This window comes from Mustela erminea, chromosome 9, assembly GCF_009829155.1.
Source record: "Mustela erminea isolate mMusErm1 chromosome 9, mMusErm1.Pri, whole genome shotgun sequence".
Taxonomy (NCBI): domain Eukaryota; kingdom Metazoa; phylum Chordata; class Mammalia; order Carnivora; family Mustelidae; genus Mustela; species Mustela erminea.
The window spans coordinates 84910219-84937311 of record NC_045622.1 but is presented as its reverse complement, the minus strand read 5'-3'; the positions used below and the strand labels follow the sequence as shown (position 1 = coordinate 84937311).

Here is a 27093-nt window from a genome sequence, read left to right as displayed (position 1 = left end):
AAGTACTTAAATAATTTCTTTACTGCTTGAGGCACAAATTTGGAAAGCTAACACTTTAAAGGAAATAATTTCTCTTTTAGCAATTAAAGATCGCTTAAACAATAGAAGTGGTATTTTCCTAAAAGCTGGCTGTTTGATTGTAAATTTGAATTGGTGAGTTCACAGAATAGTGAGATTTACATTTAAAGAACAGACATTCCAAGTCAAAAGAACTTACATATAGGTGTCTGCAACACAGTCCTTTAATTGTAGGGGTGGTTATTTGCTTTGTGTCTCAACTGCAGTAGTACATTTATCCCTGATTATCTGTTACTGCAACAGTGGCATTGTCAATTTTTGGTAGTGCAGAAAAGATGTTTGAAGAATTGGTCATTTCTTGAAAGAAATGTGGGAGATTTGTAGGTTATAAAGGGTAGTATGGAGAAACAGAAATGGCACAGAATTTGAAATCCGGTGGCCTAGGATTTTGTACTTTTAGCTCTTCCATTGTTTATTTATAAGAAGGTTCAGGTTATTTATTTGTTTATTTTGAAAGATTTTATTTATTTACTTGACAGACAGAGATCACAAGTACGCTGAGAAGCAGGCAGAGAGCTGGATGCGGGCGCAATCCCAGGACCCTGGGATCATGACCTGAGCTGAAGGCAGAGGCTTTAACCCACTGAGCCATCCAGATGCCCCAGGTTATTTATTTTTAAGTAGGTACACTGCATGCCCAATGTGGGACTCAGCCCATGACTCAAAGATCAAGAGTTGATGGAACCAGCTGGGTATGCTCCCCTTTTCAGACTTTTATTTTGAAAATTCTAAAATAGAAAAACTGAAAGAATAACATGAATATTAAATACCTATAGACCTTCTACCTTGACTGGATGTTATGTTTTGGCATACAGGCTTTATCTTTTTCTTTTTTTTTTTTAAAATATTTTATTTATGTATTTGACAGAGAGAGATCACAGTAGACAGAGAGGCAGGCAGAGAGAAAGAGAGGGAAGCAGGCTCCCTGCTGAGCAGAGAGCCCGATGCGGGACTCGATCCCAGGACCCTGAGATCATGACCTGAGCCGAAGGCAGCGGCTTAACCCACTGAGCCACCCAGGCGCCCCTCTTTCTCTGTTTATATAAAAAATATTTTACTGCATAACCACAATACCATTATCATACTGAAAAAGAACAGTAGTGTTCTAATACAAGTTAATATGCAGCTTATGTTTACATTTTTCAGCTGTCCTAGGATTTTTTTTCTAAAATTCCCTGTTTCTGTGGTAGATAAGATTATTTGAATTTTCCCCTTACAGTGTTCCAATTTTTATTTATTTATTTATTTTAAGATTTTATTTATTTGTTTGAGAGAGAGACAGTGAGAGACAACATGAGCCAGGAGAAGGTCAGAGGGAGATGCAGACTCCCCATGGAGCTGGGAGCCTGATGCAGGACTTGATCCTGGGACTCCAGGATCATGACCTGAGCTGAAGGCAGTCGCTCAACCAACTGAGCCACCCAGGCGTCCAGTGTTCCAATTTTTAAACTTTCTTTTTCTTAAGGGAGAACATGCATGTGAACAGGGGGTAGGGAAACAGAGGGAGAGAGAGTCTCAAGCAGGCTCCGTGGTCATTGTGGAGTCGACGTGGGGCTTGTACTCACAACCCTTGAGGTCATGACCTGAACTGAAACCAAGAGTCCTGTTGCTTAACCGACTGAACCACCCAGCTGCCCCGATAATATGGTCCTTTTTTCTCCTGTGCTTTGTGTTTAAGTTAAATTTACCACACAGTTTTTCCATTTCTCAGTTTCATCTCTTCTTTATCTGAATAGGAAAGACTAATGTGAATTCAAGTATTCGTTCCAATAATCTATATAAAAATGGCAAAGTTCCATTAACTCTTCTAGATATGTAATGTTAGTAAGTTGGGAGTTTTTTATATTTTTACCAAGAGGCGACTTATTTTCTAAATTTAAATACATTTGCTATAACCCAAAGTTTTTGCGGTTCTTACCTAAAATATGCATGGAATTGAACTGGAGTTCTTAAATGTAAGCAAATGTTTTTTCATTTATATTTTCGTTGTAGTTCTGCAAATCTACTTTTATGGAAAAAATCTGTGGACATTACCTAATGAAGATACTTTTGGAGGTGAAAGATTTTTCCAGAACAGATTTTTAGAAGTAAAGAGTTCAAGTTACATTTTAAAAATTCATAGTTGATTTTCAGTTGTATCTTACTATAGTGATTTTTCCTTTATTCTGATTACTGTCCTCAATGATAATAGCTCAAATTATTGTTATTTTAATATATTCTGGCATTGTGTTTAGTACTTTATATGGGATATTTGATTAACCACAGTTTACCTTTTGAGGTATGTGTGTGTTACCCCTCCTTTTTTTTTCTTTTTTTTCAGATGACCAGCTTTTCTGAGATTTAGATTATTTAAACAACTTTGTTAGCTTAAAGTGGGAAAGAGGTTTATAGTCAAGTGTTCTAATTCTTGGGTTTGAGCAACTAGTTCTTTGAAAAATAGATTATGTATAGCCACTCAACAACCACATACATTTGTTAAGTGTTTTAGAAGTTAGCATGAATAGTAACTTCCATGCAACTTCATCTTATGGTTTGTAACATTTTCTAAAATTCTACTTTGTTACGCTATGTTTTTTTACCTTTCACAGATTTAAAAAAGTTTAACCTTATGTATTTTGATAAAATTTCAGATAACAAAGGAATTCTGAACACTAACAGAAATCTTACTAATTCTGGACTTTTAATTTGTAAGGACGTGGTCTTTAAAACTGTATTCAACATTAATATGAGAATAGTACATTTTACTTTCTACTTAATGAGCAGTGAGTTTTATTAGGATGGAATTGTCTTAAATCAAGACCAGAATTTAGGATTTAGTGAAGAATATTAGCCTTTGAATATCTGCTTACTATACAGTTAACCTTTGTTTCCATAGAAGTGTAGAAGTCTTGCAAAATAAGTCTTTCTGGCAGGATAGACTATTTTATTTGTGTGTGTGTGTGTTTGTGTGTGTATGTGGGTATTTTTGGAGGGGAAATCTTTAAATTACTTGAAATTATGGGGGGGAACCTCATGAAAAATCAAAGTCAGAGGGGCACAACATTTAGTGCTCTTTTTAAAAGTTACAAAACTTTTCTTTTTTAACTTTATTTTTAAAAAGGTTTTATTTGACAGAGACAGAGGGAACATAAGCAGGGGGAGTAGGAGAGGGAGAAGCAGGCTTCCCGCTGAACAGGGAGCCGGATGCAGGGCTCAATCCCAGGACCCAGGGATCTTGACCGGAGCCCAAGGCAGATGCTTAATGACTGAGGCACCCAGGGATGCCGAGAATCTTAACTTCTGTAGTTAATGGGAAAGTCATAGTTAATGAAACTGGGCCAATATTTCCATTTATTGGTAACTTATAGTTTATCAGACTTAGAAGGTTAAATATTTTTGAGTACATCTCCAGTCTACGTCACTGAATACTGTAATATCTTGTTTTTCATCTTATACTGCTCAATTGATCCTAAATAAATCTATGAAATGTAAAAATTCAAATTATTTGCCTATAAAATAATTTTGCAGTTTTAAATTTCTCTTAATTGAAGAACTGTAGAAATTCACTTCAGCATATACAGTGATGTTTGTTCTAATCTGAATAGGGAGAAAAGTGTAACTGTAGCTTAACTTCTAGGAAATGATGTGCAGATTAAAAGATGCAGAATTTTATTAGCAAACCCTTTGGCAAGTATTTTTATATGTGGGTTCTTAAAAGTTCCCTGAATCAGTGGATGTTGACTAGAATGAAGACTTAACAGATGTCTATTGATATATTTGCCTGGGTTATATTCATTAAAATTTCCCAAAGTCTTATACTCTTTTTCTGTAGTACAATTGACTATTGAATTTACAGATTCTCAGAAAGTCACTGGGCACATTTTCATAGGTTTTTATTTGGCTATTGACAAAATACATGAAAATATGTTATTTCAGGTCCTACTTTCACTTCATGTATCAGGAGAAGATGGGGGAATTAACTTTCAAGTTAATTCTAGCATAAATGGATGCTAGACACCAAGATGCTATGAACATCTCAGTGAACAAGTTTATAGTTTGTTGTAGAGAAACAATATGGCTGATAGGTGCTGTGATAGAGAAAACAATATGGGAGGTTGGTCCAGGAGATGTAAAACAGCAAGATTTCTAAACAGGCCTGAAATTTGTGAGTCCCTGCAAAGGGAACCACTAGTTCTGAGGCCTCAACAGAGGCAAGAAAAAAAAGAACATTACTTTATTTGAGCAGTTGAAACAGCTTGATAGTTGGTAAGCTGAATTTCACTTCTAGTCCTTCCCACTATTTCAAACAGATGACCAGATGACTTACGACCATTACTTGAAGTATTTCTTAGTTACATAAAAATATGAGCTCTATAGTTAATAATTGCACCCAAGCTGTTAGAAAATAGAACTGGAGGGAAAAGCCTGAATGTCTAAAACTTTAATGGCTAAAATAGTAAGGTGAATGTAATTTTGCTCTAGGAAAACAGCAAGTTGAGAGAACATAATTCTGGGTTCTTGTTTTAAGTCATGCCTACATGAATTTAGATGTTAACTGAGTGGAAGTTTCCTTTTCACTTTTCAAAGAAAGATACATGTTGGTTAGAAATCCTCTTTTGGTTTCATTAATTTTTACTTGGCATTTCAGACTTAAGAGAATTTAAGAAGCTATGAGACCTTTTATTCCCTGAAATAGTCTTCATATAGCTTGAGGAAAATGTAACAATTGGCCAAATGTTCTTTTGCAGGGAGAAAAAAGCCTTTTCAAAGGTAGAAACTAGTTATTTTTTTTATAGGTAGGTAAAATCTGAGTGGTTGCCTTTTTTTTTTTTTTTAAAGATTTTATTTGTTTGACAGACGGAGATCACAAGTAGGCAGAGAAGCAGGCAGAGAGAGGAGGAAGCAGGCTCACTGCTGAGCAGAGAACCCTATGCGAGGCTGGATCCCAGGACCCTGGGATCATGACCTGAGCCGAAGGCAGAGGCTTTAACCCACTGAGCCACCCAGACGCCCCTGAGCGCTTGCTTTAATCAGTTTGGTTCCTAGAAAAGTTTTCACCATAAGTAAAAATGTTTTTACTAAATGCCAGTCCTAGGATACCACATACCAGTCTCTAGCTTATTCAGTAACATAGAGTTTCTAGATTGACTTATGCACAGGAAAAAAGATTTTTATTTGTTTATAAACTCTGTTAATGAAAGAAATTTGAGACTTTACTACCTCAGTTTGGTTAAACGTGGAGTTTAATGTGCAAGTGTGCACTAAAAGGGACAGTTGAACCAAAGGGACATTTAACCAAGATTTTTAAATGCCACTTACACTTACTGAAACTTATTTTGAGGAAAACCCTGGAACTCATGTCCTATGTCTTGTGAATATTTTTGGAATACATAGACTGGCTAAAATTAAGAAAAAAGCACAACAGCTGGTTTCCAAACCTATTTTTGGTAAAGCTGTGCCAGTTTCTAAGTTTTCAAATTTTCTTTAAGTCCAAAAATTATTAGGGTGGGAGTATTGTCTACTTACAGCAGTATGTTAAGTTAGTAAGGGGGGAAGTATTAATAATTATATTGATGTGATAATGATCTATCTATATTTTTAAAGATATTATTTATTTATTAGAGAGCGAGAGAGGGAACACAAGCACAGGAAGTGGGAGAGGGAGAAGCAGGCTTCCTGCTAAGCAGGGAGCCCGATGTGGGGCTCAATCCTAGGACCCTGGGATCATGACCCGAGCCAGAGGCAGCCGCTTAACGACTGAGCCACCCAGGCGCCCCATTTTAGAATGGTATTGCATGAAATAGTGTTTCTATAACTATAAGAGTAAGGGTTATACTGCATCTTTGATCACTGAATTAGTCTGGTTCTTGATTGGGTTTGGCTGCTTTCTGGAACCTTCAAAACCATTACAATAACCAGGGTTCTCGTCCAAGTGGAATTTGGTATAGCAATAACAAAACTCGTACATTTTAACTGAGTTCATATCTGTAAATTTTATGTTTAAACATCAGTTATTAGTCAAATGCAGATAGGTTGATTAGTTTTTAATTAGTCTATATGAGGGATAAATACTGGGATACCAGATTCAGTATAAAATTTTGTGCTTGATCATTGTATGGTAGATAACTCACGTATTAAAGTCTCTTCATCAGTCACACTGGCCTCAAATGTTCTAGACATATTCCCACCTCCAGGCTTTTCTTTACAAATTAGCTCTGTTGTCTGCTCTAAAGATATAGCTGCTTAAGTAAATCTTTTGCGTTCTTCAAATCTGCAAGAAAAAGTGTTATCTTCACTGAGAGATCGGCTATGGCTACTGAATGAAACTTGCCACCCCTTTCCCAACTCATCAAAATTCAAATCTTTACTCTATTTTTTTCAGCTATAATACTTACTGTGTTTATAATTTCTCCTTTGTACTCTGTTAAGTTTCAGGAACTGAGAATGATGCTTGACATACAGTGGTACTTGGTTGGATGAAAAATTGCAGTGGGAAGTAAAATTGAGATTATATTGTTTTACAACTTGAATTTCAATTTTTAAAAAGATTTTATTTATTAGAGTGAGCACAAGTTTTGGGGGAAGAGGTAGAGAGGGAGAAGCAGACTCTCCTGAGCAGGGAGCCCAATGTGGGCCCTGTCCCAGGAGTCTGGGATCATGACCTGAGCTGAAGGCAGATACTTGAACCAACTGAACCACCCAGGTGCCCCTTGAATTTTAATTTCTAAGAATCAGAGTATGGTACCAATTTATGACAAAATGTATTCTTTTTTATAAAATTAAACATCTAATAGCTTTACTGTTAACAGGTTAAAAAAGGTGTTCTTCTAGTTTATCTAAGATGCAAAGGAAATGTTTTTGTCTGATAGCCTGAGATGATTAGGTATCATAGATTAAGCTTTACTGCTGTTTAGAATTATCTTGATGTATGACACAAAAGTGTTTTTAAAGAATTAGCCAATTTAAAGGGTATTACTAATTGACCTAACCATTTTGAAGTAACTTTAAAAAATTGCTTGTAGTTCTGAAATAGTTGCAGATAAAACTTTAAAACTTGGTATAAAATAAATTCCTGGCAAGTTAAAATAAAGTTTTGGCAGTATTATATTGGAGTGAAATTTCTGAGATATTTGTATGTATATATATGATTAAAACTTGAGTTTTCACATGTTGATTTATGAGATTTCACAGGTGGTTCTGTCAAATTAGTAAAGCATAGACATTCTAACTCCCCACCCTCTTTCACAACTGTGACTAATATATATGTACACAATGCCAGCATCTGATTGACGAGTGGGAATTCTTTTTGCAAAAACTAAAATACTATATTAAAATATTAAATATTGAAATATATAAAGGCCTTTTAATACATAAACAACTTTATATAGATTTATTTTTAAAGACAAATAAATATAAGATTAGCCTAGCTTTCATCTTTAAAAAAAAAAAAAGGCTGTAGAATTCTGTGTTAAATATTAGTTATCATTTTACTTTTTGTTCTTGAGATTTTCACCCAAGCTTCACTTACTTGGGCATAGCAAACCTTAAACTCAAATTGCTGGATTCATGAAGTGTTTCAGAGAACTAAATTGGGAATTCTGTAATATATGGTTTGTTTAATTCTATATTTTTTTTAAACTTTGGGATTCAGTGTATCGGTGAACATTGGATTTTAAAGTTTTAAGTTACTTTTCAAGATAGTTTGTGTACAATTTTTTTCCCCAAGGTTTTTGAAAGCTAAATAGTATGAAACATATTGAAGATTTGGGTAGTATGGTGAACTTCGTTACTCAGATCAGCTCTCACTGAAAGCAACTAAGACTGCAGGACTGAATTTGATAAAAGCCTAATGGAAGAACTGATAGTAAGGATTTGCCAGGCCAAAACTAATTGCAAAACAAACACAGAAAAACAAAAATAGGAACACTGGGAGATAAGCAAAATACCTCAGTTGTTTTTACCCTGAGAGTCTTTGCCACACTGGGAGAACACAAGCTGCAACTGTTAATGCTTCCAAGGGCTCAGGCAACAAAAATCGGAGCCCAAGTCTGCTCAAGATATACTTCCCCTTTAAAACTGTGTAGGTAATACTCAGGATGAGAGTGAACCAGAAAAAACTGTGCTATCAGCCTAACTTAGAGGAGACTGAGGACATTTACTGTGATCCTGACCAGAAAGGAATGGGGAAGTCCTGATAGGATACAGCAGAGTTGGCCTTTGAATGGATTTGTGGTTAAAATAAACAACTCTTGGGTGGTTCAAAAACAAAACAAAACCCCATTAATGTAGGGTGGACTCAGTCTGAGTTTAGGCTCTTAATAAACCAGTAAGTTTACTCAAACCCTTTCTGGAAGATTGTACTTTCATCACAAAAGCCATTAAAAAAAAAAAAATCTCCACAAATATTTTTCCAAGGAGAAGGGTTTCGATTATTAAAAACCGCATGTAAGGAAACCACATACGCAGAAGAAGATCAACAAAGACTTCAGTTAAGGTTGAATTGAGTTGAAACAGATTAGGCACTCTGAAGAGAGACTTGAAGGAATCCAGATTAGAGCCTAAGAGACCATGAGATAGAAAATATGAGAGAGATTAAGAGCCACAAAGCATAGAGTGAAAATGTGTCTAATTGAAGTTTCAGAAGTAGAAGAGAGATTGGGCAGAAGCACAATTTGAAGAGCTAAATACTAATTTTCCAGAGTTCAGGATGCTCAATGGATCCCAAATAATAATAATAATAAAAAAAATTTCCACATAGATACATGAAAATGCAACCATAGAAAACAAGATCAGAAAAATCACAGCAACAGCTATCTACAAAAAGACAAATGAGCAAAGGATTGGCAGGTTGATCAACAACTTCCCAACAGCAGCAATGGAAGCCAGAAGACATTGGAATTGGCACTTCAATTTGCTGAAACTAGTTGTCAAAGCTCTATATCCAGAAAAAAAATCTTTATGGAGATGAAAGAAATTCTAGGCAAGATTAATAAAACAACAAAAGCATCGTCAAAGATACATACTTTTGGACATTTCCAATTATATAGTTTCCTCAAGCTTAAATACATGATAAGGAATTTTAAGTAAGTATCCATGAGGTTACCCTGAATATTTGTTTTCTTAATATAAGTTTTCTCCCCCAAATTCATTATGTTGTAATGAAAGTTCTCTTGAGTGGGCCTTTATTAGAATTGTAGTTAATATTTATTTTTAGTTTCATTTTCTAAAAAGAAAGCAATTATGAATTTTATGTTTATCATATAAATTTGGTAAATCTTATTTGATTGCTTTAGCGCTGAAGCTTATAAAGTTCGTGTAGAACAGTGTAAGTGTTGACTCTAAGTCATATTTTTATCCATTTGTAATCATTTCAATAGTAGTTAAGTATTATTAATACCTGATAAAACACTCTAAATAATCTTGAATTATACCAGTATTTTATTTCATTAGTTAATACCATTTTTATGTTTGAAAATTATGAGTTAAATTTTTATGGTAATACTTCTGTACTTTATCAGTTCGTGATAGATTTCTTTTTAAAATGCTTAAATTCTAGTAAGTGTTTGGAAGTTGAAAAAGTAATTCTTTGTCTTAAAATATAATGTTAGTTAAATAGTTAAACAGTATTATACATCTAATTTCTGCCTGGCTGGCTCAGTTGGTAGAGCATCCAACTCATGTTCTCAGGGTTCATGAGTTCAAGCCCCATGTTGGGTGAAGGGCTTTACTTAATTAAAAAAAATGAGTGAAATAGGGAGACTAATTTCTGTGTGCATAATACATATCCCATGTCTTTTGTACATTTTTAGAGTATTGGAGGGTTTGTAGGGTTTTAAAATATGGTTCAAAACTCCCAAGTTACTAACAAGGCTTACAGTGAAAGGTTTTTCATCTGCCTGTCCTTGAGCCACCCATCTTCTCAGTGAAATAGGTTCAGCCTATGTTTTTCTCTTGTACTTTTACATGAATAATTGCCTCTTATGTTTTGCACTTGCTTTTTTTTTTTAATTATTTAAAATGAATTTTAAAAGTAATTTTTTTTACAAGGGCTTTTTTTGCTTAACCCATCTTCTACTGAGGGATGTTTAGGTTCTTCCCAGACTTCTTGTAATATGAACATTACCGCATTGAATGCTGAACATCTTTTTTTTTTTTTTTTAAGATTTTATTTATTTATTTGACAGACGGAGATCACAAGTAGGCCCAGAAGCAGGCAAAGAGAGGAGGAAGCAGGCTCCCTGCTGAGCAGAGAGCCCGATGTGGGGCTTGATCCCAGGACCCTGGGGGATCATGACCTGAGCTGAAGGCAGAGGCTTTAACCCACTGAGCCACCCGGGCGCCCCTCTTTTTTTTTTTTTTTTTTTAAGTAAAGATTTTACTTATTTATTTGACAGAGAGATCACAAGTAGGCAGAGAGGCAGGCAGAGAGAGAGGAGGAAGCAGGCTCCCCGCTGAGCAGAGAGCCCGATATGGGCACGATACCAGGACTCTGAGATCATGACCTGAGCCGAAGGCAGAGGCTTTAACCCACTGAGCCACCCAGGCACCCCCGTTGAATGTCTTTCTATATGTCATTTCCATTGGTGTGAATATTTTTGTAGATTAAGTTTCTAGATGAGGAGTTGCTGGATCAAAGAGTATGTGGGATTTTTTTAAATTTTCTATATCCAAGTTCCCTTTCACAGAGGTGGTAGCAATTTAAAATCCCATTGATAATCCTTGGAAAACTTCACTTCCTCACATCCTCTTAATGCAATATATTACTATACTTTAAAACTTTAGCCAGTATTTATAGGTAAATAATCTCTGTATGGTTAATTTGCATTTCTCTTATGAATGAGATTGAGCATGTTTGCATGTTTAAAGACTTTGGATTTCTTTTTCTGAGCCCCGATATGATACCCTTACCACATTTTTCTGTTCTGCTTTTTCTTATTTGCAGAAACATTATATATTAGGGGAGTTAAGGGATTCTTCACAATTTGCTATTTAAAAGTTGAAGTAATTTTGACATAAAAGTTAAATAGTATATTCTCTTGATTGCTTATGTTTTTCTCAGGGACAAATTGGAAGAAATGATAAATATACTCTGAGATGAAAAGCCAATATTTTTCTTTGTTATTTTGGTGTTCTTCACTTGCTCTCAATACTTTTCTTTCAAATACATGTTTTGTGCTTAGCTTTTAATTTAGTGGATCAACCCTGTAATTTCCCATTTAAATCTTATGTTTCCAAGTTATTTTTCTCACATGTCTTGAGCTTTCTATTTCCTGCAACTCAACATTAGAAAGACGTGAGAAAACTCAAATACCCGAAGGTAATGATAATAGTTTTAAATAGATTTTTTATTTTGTTTTAATTTATTAATTTATTTGACACAGAGAGAGCAAACATACAAGTAGGCAGTATAGCAGCTAGGGAGTTGAGAAAGGAGTCCGACGAGGGGTTCCATCCCAGGACCCTGGGATCATGACCTGAGCCGAAGGCAGATACTTAATGACTGAGCTACTCAGGTGCCCCTTTAAGAAGATTTTGTAAGGGTATACTTCTTTTGCTAGTTACTTGCTTTTTCCCCTTAAATTGATTTGACTATAAAATATTTGTGAAGAATAGTCTTGATTCACAGTATAAATTTTCTTGAGCTATTAATTAAAAACAAGCATCAAAACCATGAAGGCACTTTTAAGAATTATGGAAATCACTTCGAAGTGAATTTTATATTACATAGATTATATTTGTACTATTTAACGTAAAACTTTTACTTGTTGATTTATTTAATATTAAACATTTTAAAATTAGTTTTCCCAATTGTTGAGGTAACTAAACACTTACAAAGTCTGGGTTTTCAAATGAAGCAATTTGGAAGTCCATCCCTACATTATTTTATGCCTTGTCTGTGTGCATTTTGTTGGATGAGGGCATGGGGGTGGGGCAGGAATGGTCCTGTCCCAGGCTTCTGTTCTCCCTTAGATTTAGGTCCGTTCAGCTTCTTAGAGACTCTGAGCAGTAGGAAACTACTTTCCTATTACTTCTTATGTGTCACAAACTTTGATAATCTGACAGCTGCACTAGCCTGTCATGTAAAGCCCAGACAAAAATAGACCTGTGTTAGAATCCGCTGGGAAAAATGACCATCTGTTTATTAGATGACAGGAGCTTCCAGACTTCATTTATAAGCTAAAATATTATCTTGATCCAGGGCTTCCTATTCAGCTTTTTTCCCCCTTCAGCTTTCTTTACATTTAAGTGAGCACAGTGGGGGTCTATTTTGTATAACAAGAATGCCACTATAATCCTTCTTTCTTGTCCCCTGAAACCTTAATGGCAGCGTTCCATGTAGAACTTGAGCTTAATTCTTTACTTTTGGTGGTATCACTTTGGAAAATGTCCTCACAAACATGTATTTGGAGGAGATAAAATATAAAACATAAGCCAAACATTTCAAACTATATATATTGTAGAAAAATAGGGCATACTTCTCTTAAGCCTTTATAGGCCTGTTTAGAGAAAGTCACTTAGGAACTTATGAAGTAAGGAAAAAAGTTTTAAAATTTAAGTACCTATTAGGTTATTTTATAAACATTTTGGAGATAATAAATACTTAAAATTTTAAAGTAGGACTTAATTCATAAAAATAGAACCAGAGTTTGAATTTTGGAACATATCCATCATAGAAGAAGATGATTCAGGTCTCAATCTTATTTATTTATAATTGGTTAGTTATGTCTACTTATTTGAACCTCACGTCGGAGCCCCAATTTCTCATCTTTCAGGTGGCTATTTGAAGCAGTGTTACATTGGAAATAAAAACTTTTAAGAGAATAAATGAAAAAATTGATTTGATATTTGCATGGAATTGTCTAAGCCATGTGAAAAATCTACTTTCAAAATCCATATTAGCATTTTAGTCAGTCCTTAATCTATTTTATAAAATTGTTATTCTAAATTGACTGACAGTATAATATTCTTTCTAAACCATTTTATGGAGGTTGGGTTTTTCAGTTCAAGTTTTAACAAGAATTATAGAACTCATAGCTTTTTATAAAAGTTACTCATTTACATTTTTACAGTTTCGTAGATACTTAAGTTAGTGTAATATTCCACAAGGAACTTCAATTTAGCAACTGTTTATTGAATGTTCTATGTTGGGAACTACTCTAGGTGCTGCAAAATAAACTGGTGAAAGTCAGTGCCTTTGTGGGATTTTTTTAATGATGACTCATTTTCATATGAGCCAATGGAATACTGAAAAAATACAGTTCCTATAGCAGGCTTTCATATACAGTTGTCACAAAAGCTAAATATGTGGGTGAATAAAAATTTTGGAATGAAATGGTTCAGTTTTAAAGGTCAAGCATAATGAATTGGCATCAAATAAATGGAAGTTAAGAGAAAAGAGATGAGAGGAATTGTGAATTTGTTATTATTTAAAAGGGAAAATAAAACATTTTTCTTTTTTAAAAGGGTAACACAATTCATGTTTATTACAGAAAAGCTAGAAAAGTTTAAAGGGAAGAAATTGTATTGCTACTACCTTACTCCACTGTTGGCTTCTCTATGTGTACCTATGTGTAAAATCTTAAGACTTTTTATAACTTAGATTTTCTACATGTGTTACTTATACTGAATTGCTTTTAAGCCAAAGTAGTCCATTCTAGATAATGTTATGTAACCAGTCCTTTACTGTTGTACATTATATCGTTTTCCGTTTTTTTGCTTTATAAGAAACTTAACAAATACGATTTTACCTTTACACATTTATAACAATTTCTTCAGATTGACTATTTAGAATTGCTATTTCACAATCAAAAGTTGCTGCCATGATCTTTCAAATGAGCCAGGTAAGGGCCTTTTAAATTGCTTCCAAATTTTAGTAATAATGGCCACTGTATAGTTTGCCCAGGAATAGAGAGGAAAAGATTAGATAAATGTACAAATTTGGTGGAAAAGATGGTTGGGAGATTATTTGGTTAGCATATATCTAAATGCAATATAGAATTAGGTCATTTTAATAACTATGCATGTAGGATTGAGAAAGCTAGAATTGAGTCATACAAATGTTGATTTGGGCTTTTTTTTTTTTTTTTTTTTTTTTTACATGAGAAGGGTATGAAGTGCAGAGCTGCAGAACTTAATTATAATTTCTGATCTAAAATTAAAAGTATGACTAGAAGCACTGATTTAAAAAATGTAATATTTTAGGCTGAGGCATGCAGTATAAGTTTTGTAGAAATGGGATTTTTTTTCTACGTTCATGAATCTGTTGATAAGGAAATTGAAGACTAGGCAAGTTGCTTCAAAACTAGACAAATGTAATGCACTAAATTTATTCTACTTTTTTATGGAAGCATAATCTTGATTTCCAGAAATGATTTTAGGAAAGTCCAGATGATGCATTACCCATGATGCTACATATCTAGTATCAATGTTATACTTGATTTAGCAATGTAAAAGCATATATAAAATGAATGGAAAAATGGAAACGAATGGAAAAAATTATGTCATTGAAAATTGGCAAGCAAAATGGTATACTGTTATGAATTTAGCAAAATGGGAAGGAAATTGATTAGTAAAACTAGAATGATTCACAGTAGAGGAGTGACTATGGCTTTTGTCCCATGATAATTATTAATTTTTTAAATAGCAATTCTCAATTTGTGAAATTGCATATGTAGTGAGAAATATATTAAGAGAAGAAAGAATTGTAAAGAGTTTTAAGTAAATGGTTTTCCACTTCAAAAATTTTCCCCTTTAGAGGCACCTGACTTGGTCGGAAGAGCATGTGACTTTTGATCTTGGGTCCTGAATTTGAGCCCCATGTCGGATGTAGAGATTACTGGAAAAAAAATTCCACTCCACATGTTTTTAAAAACGTTGTATAACTATACTCACGGAAGATTAACTCAGCAAATGAGTGGAGTTAGATACTTTCTTTCTAAGGTATACATAAAGTTCTTGTAATAATGCTAGAGAAATTATATTACTGAATAGTATTTTTAAGTTAGGCTGGAAGGGTTTTCATTTTATTAAGAGGATAATTCATTAAAGTTGAAAACTAAGGTAGCATAGAAAACAGTATAAATGGATTGGAAAGAAACTGTTAGACATTTGAGGGAAGCAAATCAGTGCTTCTGCTTAAGCATTATTCAGGGTGCATATTTTGGAATCGATACTGTTTTTGCGATCAGTAACTTATAAAATTGGTTTTTTGACATTCCTACTAGCTGAAAGATCTCAAATGATCGTATGTATTTCTCATTCTCAGTTTTAATGTACTGGGGTTTTGGAGGGGAAGGACCAAGGGAGGGGGGAGAGAGACAGAGACAGAGAATCTCAAGCAGGCTCCACACCCACACTCCACAAGTAGACTGAGCACAGGGCTCAGTCTCACAACCCTGAGATCATGACCTGAGCAGAAATCAAGAGTGGATGCTCAACTGCCTAAGCCACCCAGGTGCCCCTAATGTAGGAATTTCTGTCCCACAAGGCAGATTTGAGAGAATGATGGAGAGGTGGCATAATGGTGCTAGAGTAGCAAAACCAATTGAGCCCACTGATAATAAGTGATTTTTGATACTTAAGACCAAATTACTTTTCTCAAAAAGTAAAATATCCTGCTCTATTTTCCTTACTCAAAATTTGAAGGATATTCTTGAAAAATAATGTTTGGCATAATGTTGACAAAATATGTTTTCCTGGGAGCAAAGAATTTATAGACATTAAGTAAAACAGGCTGTCTATAGATGTCAAGTGAGGGTGGTTGACAAATGCCCTGTATTTGGGACAAAATCAAATTTAGTTGAGGGGCACCTGGGTGGCTCAGTGGGTTAAAGCCTCTGCCTTCAGCTCAGGTCATGCTCCCAGCATCCTGGGATCGAGCCCCTCATCAGGCTCTCTTCTCCAGGGAAGCCTGCTTTCTCCTCTCTCTCTCTGCCTGCCTCTCTGCCTGCTTGTGATATCTGTCTGTCAAATAAATAAATAAAATCTTAAAAAAAAAAAAATTAAGTTGAAAGTTTTAGCTTTGGTGGTTTTGGTTGAAGTCAGTTTTGCCTGATTAACCTATCACTTATTTAACTTTTTTAGCTTTGTAGGCCTGGCTGAGAATTTCAGAGCATTTAAAAATGAATCTAAAATAGAGATGTTTATAACCAGAGAAAAATACCAGTAAATTACTCAGAAGAATTCATTGCCCCAAATCAACTATGACTTTCTCTCCAACTCTTTACTGCAGTAAAATTGTGTTATAGAAAATGTGTTATGGAAATATGTAACTGAGACAACTCTCAATTCTCCCAGTGATAACAGTGTTGTGTGCATTTCTCCTTAGTTTATGTTTCTTGTACTCTAGAGTTAGGGGTGGTGGTGAGGAGGATAAGTAGGTGGGTAAACATACCAAATGTGTGTGTATTTTTTAAATTCCACTTTTAAACTAGTATATTGAAGATATTTCTATTTAGTATTATAAATCTACATCATTGCTTTTGAATTTTATGTATATATGTATACCCCATTCCATTGTTTAGACAAAGCATAATTTAGTCATTCTGCCTTTGGTCATTTAAGGTTCCAAATTTGTGTATTAGAAGCAGTCTTTTCAGTGAACATCCTCATACATGTATCTTGCTAAAGAGCAATATAGAGTGTAGTCGTTAAGAGCTCAGTTGTGCAGTCATGGGCAATTACTGAACCTTCTCAGTTTTCTCATCTTTAAGTAATAGAAATAGTACTTTATTTACTGGAGTGATTAAATGAGTTAATATGTCTATATACTCTTACTAGAATAGTGCTTAACATACATTAAATATTTAATAAATGCTGCTAGTGTTAGCAGTATTTTGTATTGATTTCAACTTCCAACAAGTTTAATTCTTTCAACTGTTAAATTTAAATTTGTAATAGATAAGCTATAAATTTTATTACCACATCCACTGATCTTTTTTACTCCCACATTCCTTTTGACCTGTGGCATATCCTACCGTTCACCAGTTCCCTTTCTTACAATGTTAACTACTTAGATGGGATTTTGTCCTTTTTCTGTTAGCTTATGTACTTGTTAGGCTTCTTTTCTTTTTCTCTGCTTTAGGGAATATACCTAATGTCTTAGGCATTATACACTCTGGTATATATATGTAAGTTATTTTAAAACAAATGACTAGAATACAGATTCTTTATCCCTAGTCTAATTTGAAACCAAATACCTTATCTCCTGACTAAGTTGTTTCTAGTCTGGTACTTTTGTATAGTCATCTCATATTAAATCTAATAAAAAGTAAACTTTACAACACCTACTATAACATTTTTTATTATTCTCATGAAAAAATACTTCTGTTGCTCTTTCCTCTATATTACTGGTTTTCTCTTCCTATTTCCCCTCCCCCAAATTCAGGCTACTTAAGGATGACAGTAACAGCCTTTTAGCTATTATTCTGTCAGCTAGTGCCTGCTTGCTTCATCCCATAGCATTAATGCCGCCAGTCTTCCTCACCTGCACCTCCCACCCTAGTACTGATGAGCCATTGTTTATGTTCCTTATTGGTGACATCCAATTTTTGGTGCATCAGATTTAAACTCTGCTTAGCTTAGCATCAGATTTAAACTCTGCTTAGGCCCTTTGTAGTGGACCTCTACTACAGTTAGCCATGCTGCTTTCCTAGTACATGTTCTTTCTCCTGTGGATGTCTTCACTGTTCCACAGAAAATTCCACACACTCATGTCATTGATTTATACAAACCTTTTTTCTCATTAATGGCCTGGATTTTGCCTGCTTAGTGAAACTTTCCTTGCTAACTCCAATTTGCATAGAACTCATTTTCCTCTGAATTTTATAGGACATGGAACATATACAAAATAATTTAAAGTTAGTCCTCTGTTTTTTCCAGTAATTACTTTTATGTGTCCAAGTAGATTATAAGCTCCTTATTAGAGCTCAGTTTCCTGTTCTCATATCCACTTCATAAATTCTATGCACACACTGGATACTCTTCTTTTTTTTTTTTTTTTAATTTTATTTATTTACTTGAGAGCACGCGCATGAGCAGGTGAGGGGAGAGGGAGAAGCAGGCTCCCTGCTGATCAGGGAGCCTGACAAAGGCAGGGCCGGAACCCAGGACTCTGGGATCATCACCTGAGTTGAAGGCTGATGCTTAGCCAACTGAGCCACCCAGGCGCCCCGAGGATATTTTCAGTTAGTTCAGAAAAGTGGAAGGTCAATTAATACTTAATTCGGTTAGTATGAAATATTGAAATGAACGTAAACTTAATCGAGAACTGAAGATAATAATATTTTTGCTTAGCACATTTCTTTTAAAGATTTTATTCATTTATTTGACAGAGCACACACAGCAGAGCTGCAGGCAGAGGGAGAGGGAGAAGCAGGCCTGGATGCAGGGCTTGATCCAAAACTCTAGCATCATGACCTGAGCCTAAGGCAGACGCTTAACTGACTGACCAACCCAGGTGCCCCTGCTTAGCACATTTTAATTTCAGTCCTAATGAGATGATAACAGTGGTCTATACTTTCCACTCATGTTTAACATTTCTGCAACACATTTTAAGTGCTTGGAGAACTGAAATTTATGGGACATAAACAGGTTTATCTAAATCTGTATATGTGTACGTTGGCATACATTTGTAACTACATTTAATAGAAAAGTTATGTTATAGAAATAATACCCTATAATATAGGAAAAAATAGGAAGTATAGATGAACAAAAATTTAAAACTACCTAGTTTCTTTATTTACCTGGCTCCTTCACTAAAATAGAACTCCATGGGTTATAAAACTTAATCTACCACTCTCTCCAGTGCTAGAAAAGAGCCTGCCTCATAGGCATGCCATTATTTGTTAAATAAAAATGAATTTATTTGAAGACAGTCCTTCGCTGATATTGGGACTGGGTGGTGGAAAGGAGAATGTTTTGCAGCTACTCCAACAACTTGAAAGCTGTTGGTCTATCTTAAAGTGTCAGTCTTCAGTATTTCCCACATTCCTTAAAAACTTCTTATATTCTGTAATCTTCCAAGACTTTTTCTCAGGATATAAGATTAGCAGTGGGAAAGAGTAAAGGAAGATAGGGTTTATAATTAGGATGTCATTTGCTTTCAACTTTCAGGTTTAGAGCCCCAAACTTTGGATAATTAAGACAAGCAGGTTGAGGCAAATTCTGTAGCTCAAACTCAGTTTATATTGTCTTAAATTCCACAAAGGTGCATGTGCTTTACTTTGAAAAAGATGTGGGGAACAAATTAGGAATGCAGGTTTATAATTAATTCATTTATTCATCACTTATTATAAGCAAGTGCCATGTAAATTCACTTGAGATGAGGCCTAGCCCTGCCTCTGCTGGGTAGCCCAGTAGTGTCTTAACACAAGCACTGGGGTGCTGGTCTGGCTCAGTTGGTAGAGCATGAGACTCCTGATTTCAGGTTGTAATTTTGAGACCCACATTGGATGCAGAGAAAAGTAAATCTTAAAAAAACCAAACCATAAGCACTGACTTCTAATTGGTTACTATGTAAAAACGTAAAAAAAGTATGTAAAGATTTCCTTTTGGAACGTTTTGCCTATTCATAGTTACCCTGTCATTTGGGTTTATTTGTTAGATATGTTTTTGAAACATTTAAAATTAATTTTACAATTATTATTATAATTGACAATTTTGCAAATAATGTTTTTTTAAATATTCTGATGTTATGGGATTCTTTTCTTTTCCCAAGGTATAAGAAAAAAAAATAAATTCGACAAAATAAGTCAAATGATGTTGATATATATGGGTTTATTTGATAAGAAAAATGTTAGTTTTATAGGCATTTAAACCAAACTTTTTAATAAAATGTTCAGTGAAATATGAAAAATTTTCCAACATCGACCAGAAAAAACTAATTTAATTTTGTACAGCTAAATATTGGATGTTCCAGGTAAGGGCATAGTTAATCTAACCTGTTAAAAATGAATGTTACCACAGTTAGTCAAAGGCTTATTAAACTTTTTTTCACTTCTGACCATTTATATTTTGCAAAATTAAATAATCTGCTGTAAGTCATCATTGTGTTCAATAATTACCCTGAGGATAGTTTTAGTACCAAAAGACAACATTCAATGAATGCTTGGGAAATAACTGTGGAAATTAAGAAATGACTGGAAATGGAAGTGTTCAAAAGTGTTAGAGATAGATCTGTATTTATTCAGTGTTATACTTGTTTTACCCTGCCCCAAATAATAACCAGTAACCCCAATAACCCCAAATTCAGTTAAATTTAAAGTTTAATTAATCTTGATAGTATTCCACTTATCTCTCTCCCCCCTTTATAAAATAAAAATGATTCCTAGGAAGTTGACACCTAGGAAATTTTTATTCCTGGGACACCTGGATGGCTCAGTTGGTTAAGTGTCTGCCTTTGGCTGGGGTCATGATCTGAAGGTCCTGGGTTGGAATCCCACAGGAGGCTCCTTGCTCAGTGGGGAGCCTATTTCTCCCTCTGCCTGCCACTTTCCCTGCTTGAGTGTGCTCTCTTGTCTCTGACAAATAAATAAAATCTTTAAAAAAATTTTTTTTACTTGTATCCCTCCACGGCAACTTTTCATGTATTGGTAAAATTCAAATGATTTATCAAAAAAAGTAATACTGTAATTATATGATAAACAGTAGATATGTCAGAGGAATATATATTAGAAATTATCCTTAATTTTTTCTTATAATAATGTTTTAAATTATAAAAATAATATAACCACATTAGAAATTTTGAAAAAATCATTTCATCACACTGACATAAGTTATTCATATTTTGGTATAAATCTGTGCACTGTAAAACATCTTTGCATTAGGCTAACTTGGGATTCCTGTTAAAAAACATTAAGTCCACACTTCCTTTTTTTTTTTTTTTTTTTAAAGAATATTTATTCATTTGAGAGAGCGAGAGCACAAGCAGGGAGGAGGGTCAGAGGGAGTGGGAGAAGCAGATTCCCCACTGGACAGGGAGCCCAATGGGGGGCTGGATTCCAGGACCCCGGGATCATGACCTGAGTAGAAAGCAGACAACCAACTAAGCCACCCAGGCCCCAGAAGTTCACACTACTCAGGTGATTGCACATTAAAGTTTGAGAGTTGGAGACAAAAAAAAGGTAATTTTTTAAGAGCCCCTGTTAGTTTCATTTTAAAATTACATGCATAATTTTACTTTTATTATTTATTTTTAAGTAAACTTCATCCCCCAATGTGGGGCTCAGACTCATGACCCCAAGATCAGGAGTTCCATGCTCTACCAACTGAGCCAGCCAAGTGCCCCCATAAACATTACTTTTAATAGATAGGAGCAAGTTCTAGTGAGCTTTGTAAAATTATGTGTATGTATATAATGGGCTTATTAAATGGAGGCATTTTCCATTGGTTAATAACAGATGCAAGAGTCTCTGGTGTAAAATTTAAGGCAGTATCTAGAATTTACATTATTTTCTTTTTTCTTTCATTATTTTAAAATTTTAAACAGATTATGTTATGAGGTAGATTCCTGTACAACCCTATATAACTGCTAAATATTAAGAATATTTAACTTCTAGGTAAGATGTTTTTGTGCAAATACTAGTTAGTAACGCCTAGGATAATAATGTTTTAGAGAACAAAAATGGACTATTAAGTAGTTTGTTCACATGTTCTTGTGCTGGTTTTTCACCAATGTGGAATTTTTTTACCAAAATGGAATTTGAATATGATCTGCAGCATAAGCTTTGCTTTTCTCTCAAATGGGGTCAATTATAACAACATTGCTTTTTTGGTTATTTGGTTTATATAGCTCTATTTAAAGAATATGTAATGGAAAGTTTATACTCCTTTAGATCAAAATTTTGTTAATTGGTATGATTCATATATCTGGAATATCTAGATGCTTTCTTTTCAATTCTTGGGAAGTGTTCATAGGACATGTTCTTATCATTCCTGTTTTATAAGTGGGAACACTGCTGCTGTGAGATATTCAGTATTTGATACAAGGTGATTAAAATTTGAATGTTTAAAAAGTAAGATTATAGCTGCTATGTATTAACATTATAGCCATCAGTATAGGCTCTAGAGAAGGGCTTTGAATATTTATTGGTTGAATTAATAAATGATAATCAGTGACCAGGTATTCAAGACCAGAGAATTCCACAGTTTTTCTACAAACATATATTGAATGTAATACCAATTGAAACAATAAATAATGAATCTAAGAGAGAGGACCAATTCATGTAGGAAAAAAAAATTTTTTTGGTTTATATTTCTTACACAAAAATAGATTTTTTTAACTTAAGTGCATAAATGAAATCATATATGTACAGTCTCTTTTTTCTTGTCTCTATTCTTCTTTCTACCCTTAGAACTCTGCCTGCTATAACTATTATCAGTTTTGTATATATACCATATTATCTCCATGCTCATAAAATTATCTACAAACATAGATATGTATAAGTAGATTTATTTTTGATCATTGTTTTATATAAATGAATTCTACATGCATATTTTAATCATTTTTCATTCTATAAAATCACAGGGAAACTCTCCCAAGTTACCTGTTACATATAGCTTTAGTTCATTTTATATGGATCTATAATATTCCATGATATGGATGCACCATAATTTATTAAACCATTTCCCTACTATTGGACATTTACTTTGTTAACTGTTTCTGCTGCTGCGAAGTTAGCAGTAAATAACTGTATAACACCATTGTATCCTGTGTGCTTTTGTTTCTGTGGGGTAGATCTGAAAACAGAATGGCTAGGTCAAAAAGTATACTTTTTTATTTGAATAGATTTTGGCAAAGGCTTTCCATAAAGGTTATAACAATTCATATTTTCTTGAGCAGTGGATGAACTCTCTTTCCTCATACCACTTCAGTAGTGTTAATACCCTTTTTAAGCTTTTACCATACTGATCGGTATAAAATGATATCTATTATTTTATTTTTCCCATTTTGGAAGTTTGTCTGTATTGCCACATTATTTTTAAACATTTGCATTTTCTCTTCTGGGAATTGCCTATTCATATTCTTTGCCAGTTTTCTCTATAAGTGTTGGTTGTCCTGGCCAATTGTGAGAACTGTTTATAATTTGTCATCTGCATTTAGGAAACTAATCACTTGAACTTAACTTCGCTCCCACTTTTAACTCAGCCTGTTCATCTCTACTGAGTCAAGCAGGGGAATGCAAGGAAACTCAGGTTTTATGGCAGCCTCAAAGAAGATGGCTGGTGGAGAACTTAAGGCAAAAAGTAAGAAACTGACCCATGAAATTATTTGGAATGCCTCAACTGCCTTTCTACCCCCAGAGGGATGTTGACAACAGCGTGGCTCCAAGAAACCGAAAAGGAGGAAAACCAGCAGGCTGAATCCTACTCTTGAGCAAAGATTTATTTTCGGTTCTATGCCCAAGGACTATGTACAGCTTATTTGCTGTCTACACCTGCTACAGAGCTGTCATGGTAGAGAAAGGGTCAGCTACCCAGGTCTGCCAACACTGAGCTTCAGTGAATAGAAAAAACAGCTACACCTCTAAGGATCCAGCAACAAGAAAGGAGTGCTAACTGAAACTGTTGGGACAGGCCCCTAACAAAGCAGAGTGACAATAACTTCAACAAAATACTATGAACACAGCAATATTGAAAGTGTAGTATTAAAAAAAAAAAAAAAAACCAAAATCCCATTATTTTTGAACTACTATAGCAAAAAGTCAAATGGAAGAAAATGGTAACATGGAGACCTAAATTATTGGCCTGGAAAATATAGTGGAAGAAATAGTTTTAAACCTGGACCAAAATTCAAAGACAGGGTAAAAATGATAGATTTTGAGAATAGAACAACGAGATCTAGTGCGTATAAAAGGAGTTCTAAAAGGGAAAAAAAAAGAAAAAAGGCAGTAGTTTTTTTTTAAAAATTCTTGAGCTGAAAGATACCTGTTTCTGTAACTTGAAAGGGCATGCTGAATTCCAGGCAGAATTTATGCTAATAGAATAATAAATGGCAATTACTATGTCCTCACTTTGCCAGACAGCGTTCTAATGACTTCACATTAACTCAGAGTCCTTAATAATGGCCTTGCAAAATAGGCACTATCATCCCCATTATTCGGATAAGGAAAAAAGACGTTAAGTAGATAGTCCATGAAAACCCAAGAGGTCTGACTCCAAAGCCTGACTGAGCTGGCTCAAAGTGCAAAACTTAGGCATATTCTCTTAAAATTTATGATCTCTGAAGATCAAGAGGAAATCTTACAAGTTCTGAAGAGAAAGAGCAAGTCGCCAGCAAAAGAAACAAAGTAAAATTTTCATCTGAATCACCTTAAGCCAGGAAAGAGAAAAGGACCACAAGCCAAGATGTCTCAGATCAATCAAATTATTCACCTACCATCTGATGAAAATACTCAAGAGAAAGGGATAGCTAATAATATTTAACCTTGGTCTTTGCACATGTGATTCCTCCTACCTGGAATAACTCCTCCCTTTCTTTACTAGACTAACCCCTCATCCTTAACATCTTCATCTTTTCCAGGACATTTTTTGCATGTCCCCAAGTCTGAGTTTTATACTCCCCTTAAGTGCACCCATAAGCATCCTGTATTTCCCCCATTTTGGCACTACTTTTCCGCATTAAAATTCTAAGTCCTCTGAGGACACAGACACTATGCATGTTTTGTTCACTGTGGTAGCCACAGTTCCTACCACAGTGCCTAGAATATAGTAGGTTGACTCTGACTAAAATGTAATTGTAGTCAAAGTTAGCAAATCTTTTTGCTCTCATACTCAGATTGTTCTAGCTATTCAAGGAAAATAAAGCTTTAAATAAAGTTTGTCTTTAGTAGATATATGAGGCTTTATTCAAGGATGCCTTGTATATATTTCTGTATCTACCTTGTAACTATAATTTTACAAAATCAAATAAAATTTCAACAATTGTATGAAAAGCTGTGTAGACTCAGTTTATATAAGGCATATTTATAATGCATAATTATCCATGTCATGCTCAAAATTCTCTTATTTGTTATTTTGTAATGCAGAATTAGTTGGAAAGTATAGGGATGAATTTGCAAGATTAGTCAAACTCTGGCATGGTGTTTTAATACTCTAGAAACAATAATGTTAATTCTGTATTTTTCTCTATTTCTCTTTAGATAAAAGCTAAAAATTATGACAAGGTTGAAAAGGTGAGTCCTCATAAACATATTTTCAATTTTATACTGAAGTGTAACTTAGGACTTAACAGACATAGGCAAATAAAGTAAAATCATAACAATTGTTGATCTAGGTAGTGATTATATAGGACTTAACTGTACTTACTCAACTTTTTTTGTATGCTTGAAAATGTTCATAATAAAAATTTTGGAAAAGAAAATATACTCCACTGGCAAAAGTCGTCAAATGATTTTGATTATCTAAACTGAAAATAGGAGGGATTTGTTAAATTTGCCATTTTTCTGTAAGAAGATAAATTCATGAGCAGAGCTGAATTTATTTCTTTAATATTCCATTTTACCCACGTACATGTGGAATTTTTTAACAGTGGATTCTGATAATATTTTCTTGTATTTATAGCTATTTCAGAGATGCCTTATGAAGGTTTTGCACATTGATTTATGGAAGTGTTATCTTTCATATGTTCGAGAAACCAAGGGTAAACTGCCAAGTTACAAGTAAGTTAAAAAAAGATCTTAAGAAAACAAGTCCTCTCTAGGCACATAGTCAGTCCCACCTTCTCTTAACTCTGGGGTGACTTCAGAAATTCAGGGTTCTGTGAGAAGTCAGTAAAACTTGGAACAAGTGCTTCAAAGAAAGTCTTATCCTGGAGAATTGAATCACCTAAGCCCTTCTATTTCAAAACACTACATTTGCAACGCCAAGTCACTTTGTTGGCAGGCTTGTCAAACTCCACAGAAAGCATCTTAACTACTTGTCATAGCACTACTCTTGGCAGCTTACTATGCAGTGTGCTGCCTACGTATTCAAAGGTGTCTTGGACAGTTCTCTTGTAGCGTAACTCCCCGTGATGACTCACACCCACCTATCCATCCTCATGAAAACTCAGTAATGGACTTTCTCAAATAGCTCATCTTTTGTATAACAAACAGGCAAGTTATTTCTGTAACTAGAATTTTCTATTTCCTTTTCCTCATTATCTTTTTTTACCTTATTGAAGAGGAAGTTCTTCCTAAATTTTACTTCAGAGCTAATACGTCTTCAGACATAACTTACCTCCTTAATCAGAGAACCAGATATTTCCATATTTGAATCTGCTACATGCAGGATTAGGCAGTTTAAAGGATATAAGGTTAAGTGAAACGTGGGCTTTATCTTTGATAAGCTCACAAACAGTAGGCAAAAGAAAGTACATAAATTAATGACATCGACAGACTAAACATAAAAGAACTTTCTTTATGTACTTGCAAAGATATCTTTATATTTCTGCTTATACAGAGGTCCAAATGCTGTTTTGATCATATGATCAGAAGTTATAATTTTTTTTAAAAGTTTTTATTTTTAAGTCATCTCTACATCCAGCATGGGTCTCAAACTCACAACCCCAAGATCAAGAGTCAGTACTCTACCAACTGAGCCAGCCAGTCGGTGTTAGATACATTTTTTAGTTGTAGATAAATTATAGATTTAGTTTTAGTTTTAGTTTTGTTTTAGTTGTAGACAAATACTTGTTTTTAAAAAAAACATGTCTTTCTGGGTGCCTGGCTGGCTCAGTCAGTAGAGCATGTGACTCTTGATCTTAGGGTTATAAGTTTGAAACCCATCATGGGTATAGAGATAACTTAAATATAAAATCTTTAGGAGGGTGGCTTGCTGGCTCAGTTGGTAGAGCATGTGACTTCTTTTTTTCTTTTTTAAGATTTTATTTATTTGGCAGAGAGAGAGACAGTGAGAGGGGGAATACAAGCAGGGGGAATGGGAGAGGGAGGAGGAGAAGCAGGCTTCCTGCTGAACAGGGAGTCTGATGTGGGACTGGATCCCAGGATCCTGGGATCATGACCTGAGCCGAAGGCAAATGCTTAAGGACTAAGCCAC

General features: G+C 34.5%; 1 protein-coding gene across 2 annotated transcripts in view; it reads left to right on the top strand.

Moving 5' to 3' along the window:
• The window catches only part of CSTF3 (cleavage stimulation factor subunit 3), a 69051-nt gene that overhangs the window by 24950 nt on the left and 17008 nt on the right, over positions 1–27093 (top strand). Inside the window, exons 1-3 of one of the 2 annotated variants that reach the window (XM_032356549.1) lie at positions 13863–13898; positions 25197–25229; positions 25618–25715. In XM_032356549.1, coding sequence (XP_032212440.1) covers positions 13878–13898; positions 25197–25229; positions 25618–25715 — 152 coding nt within the window. In that variant the 5' untranslated portion in view covers positions 13863–13877. Of the gene's footprint in view, positions 1–13862; positions 13899–25196; positions 25230–25617; positions 25716–27093 lie in introns of those variants that run through there. The other variant, XM_032356548.1, reaches the window with a different exon arrangement.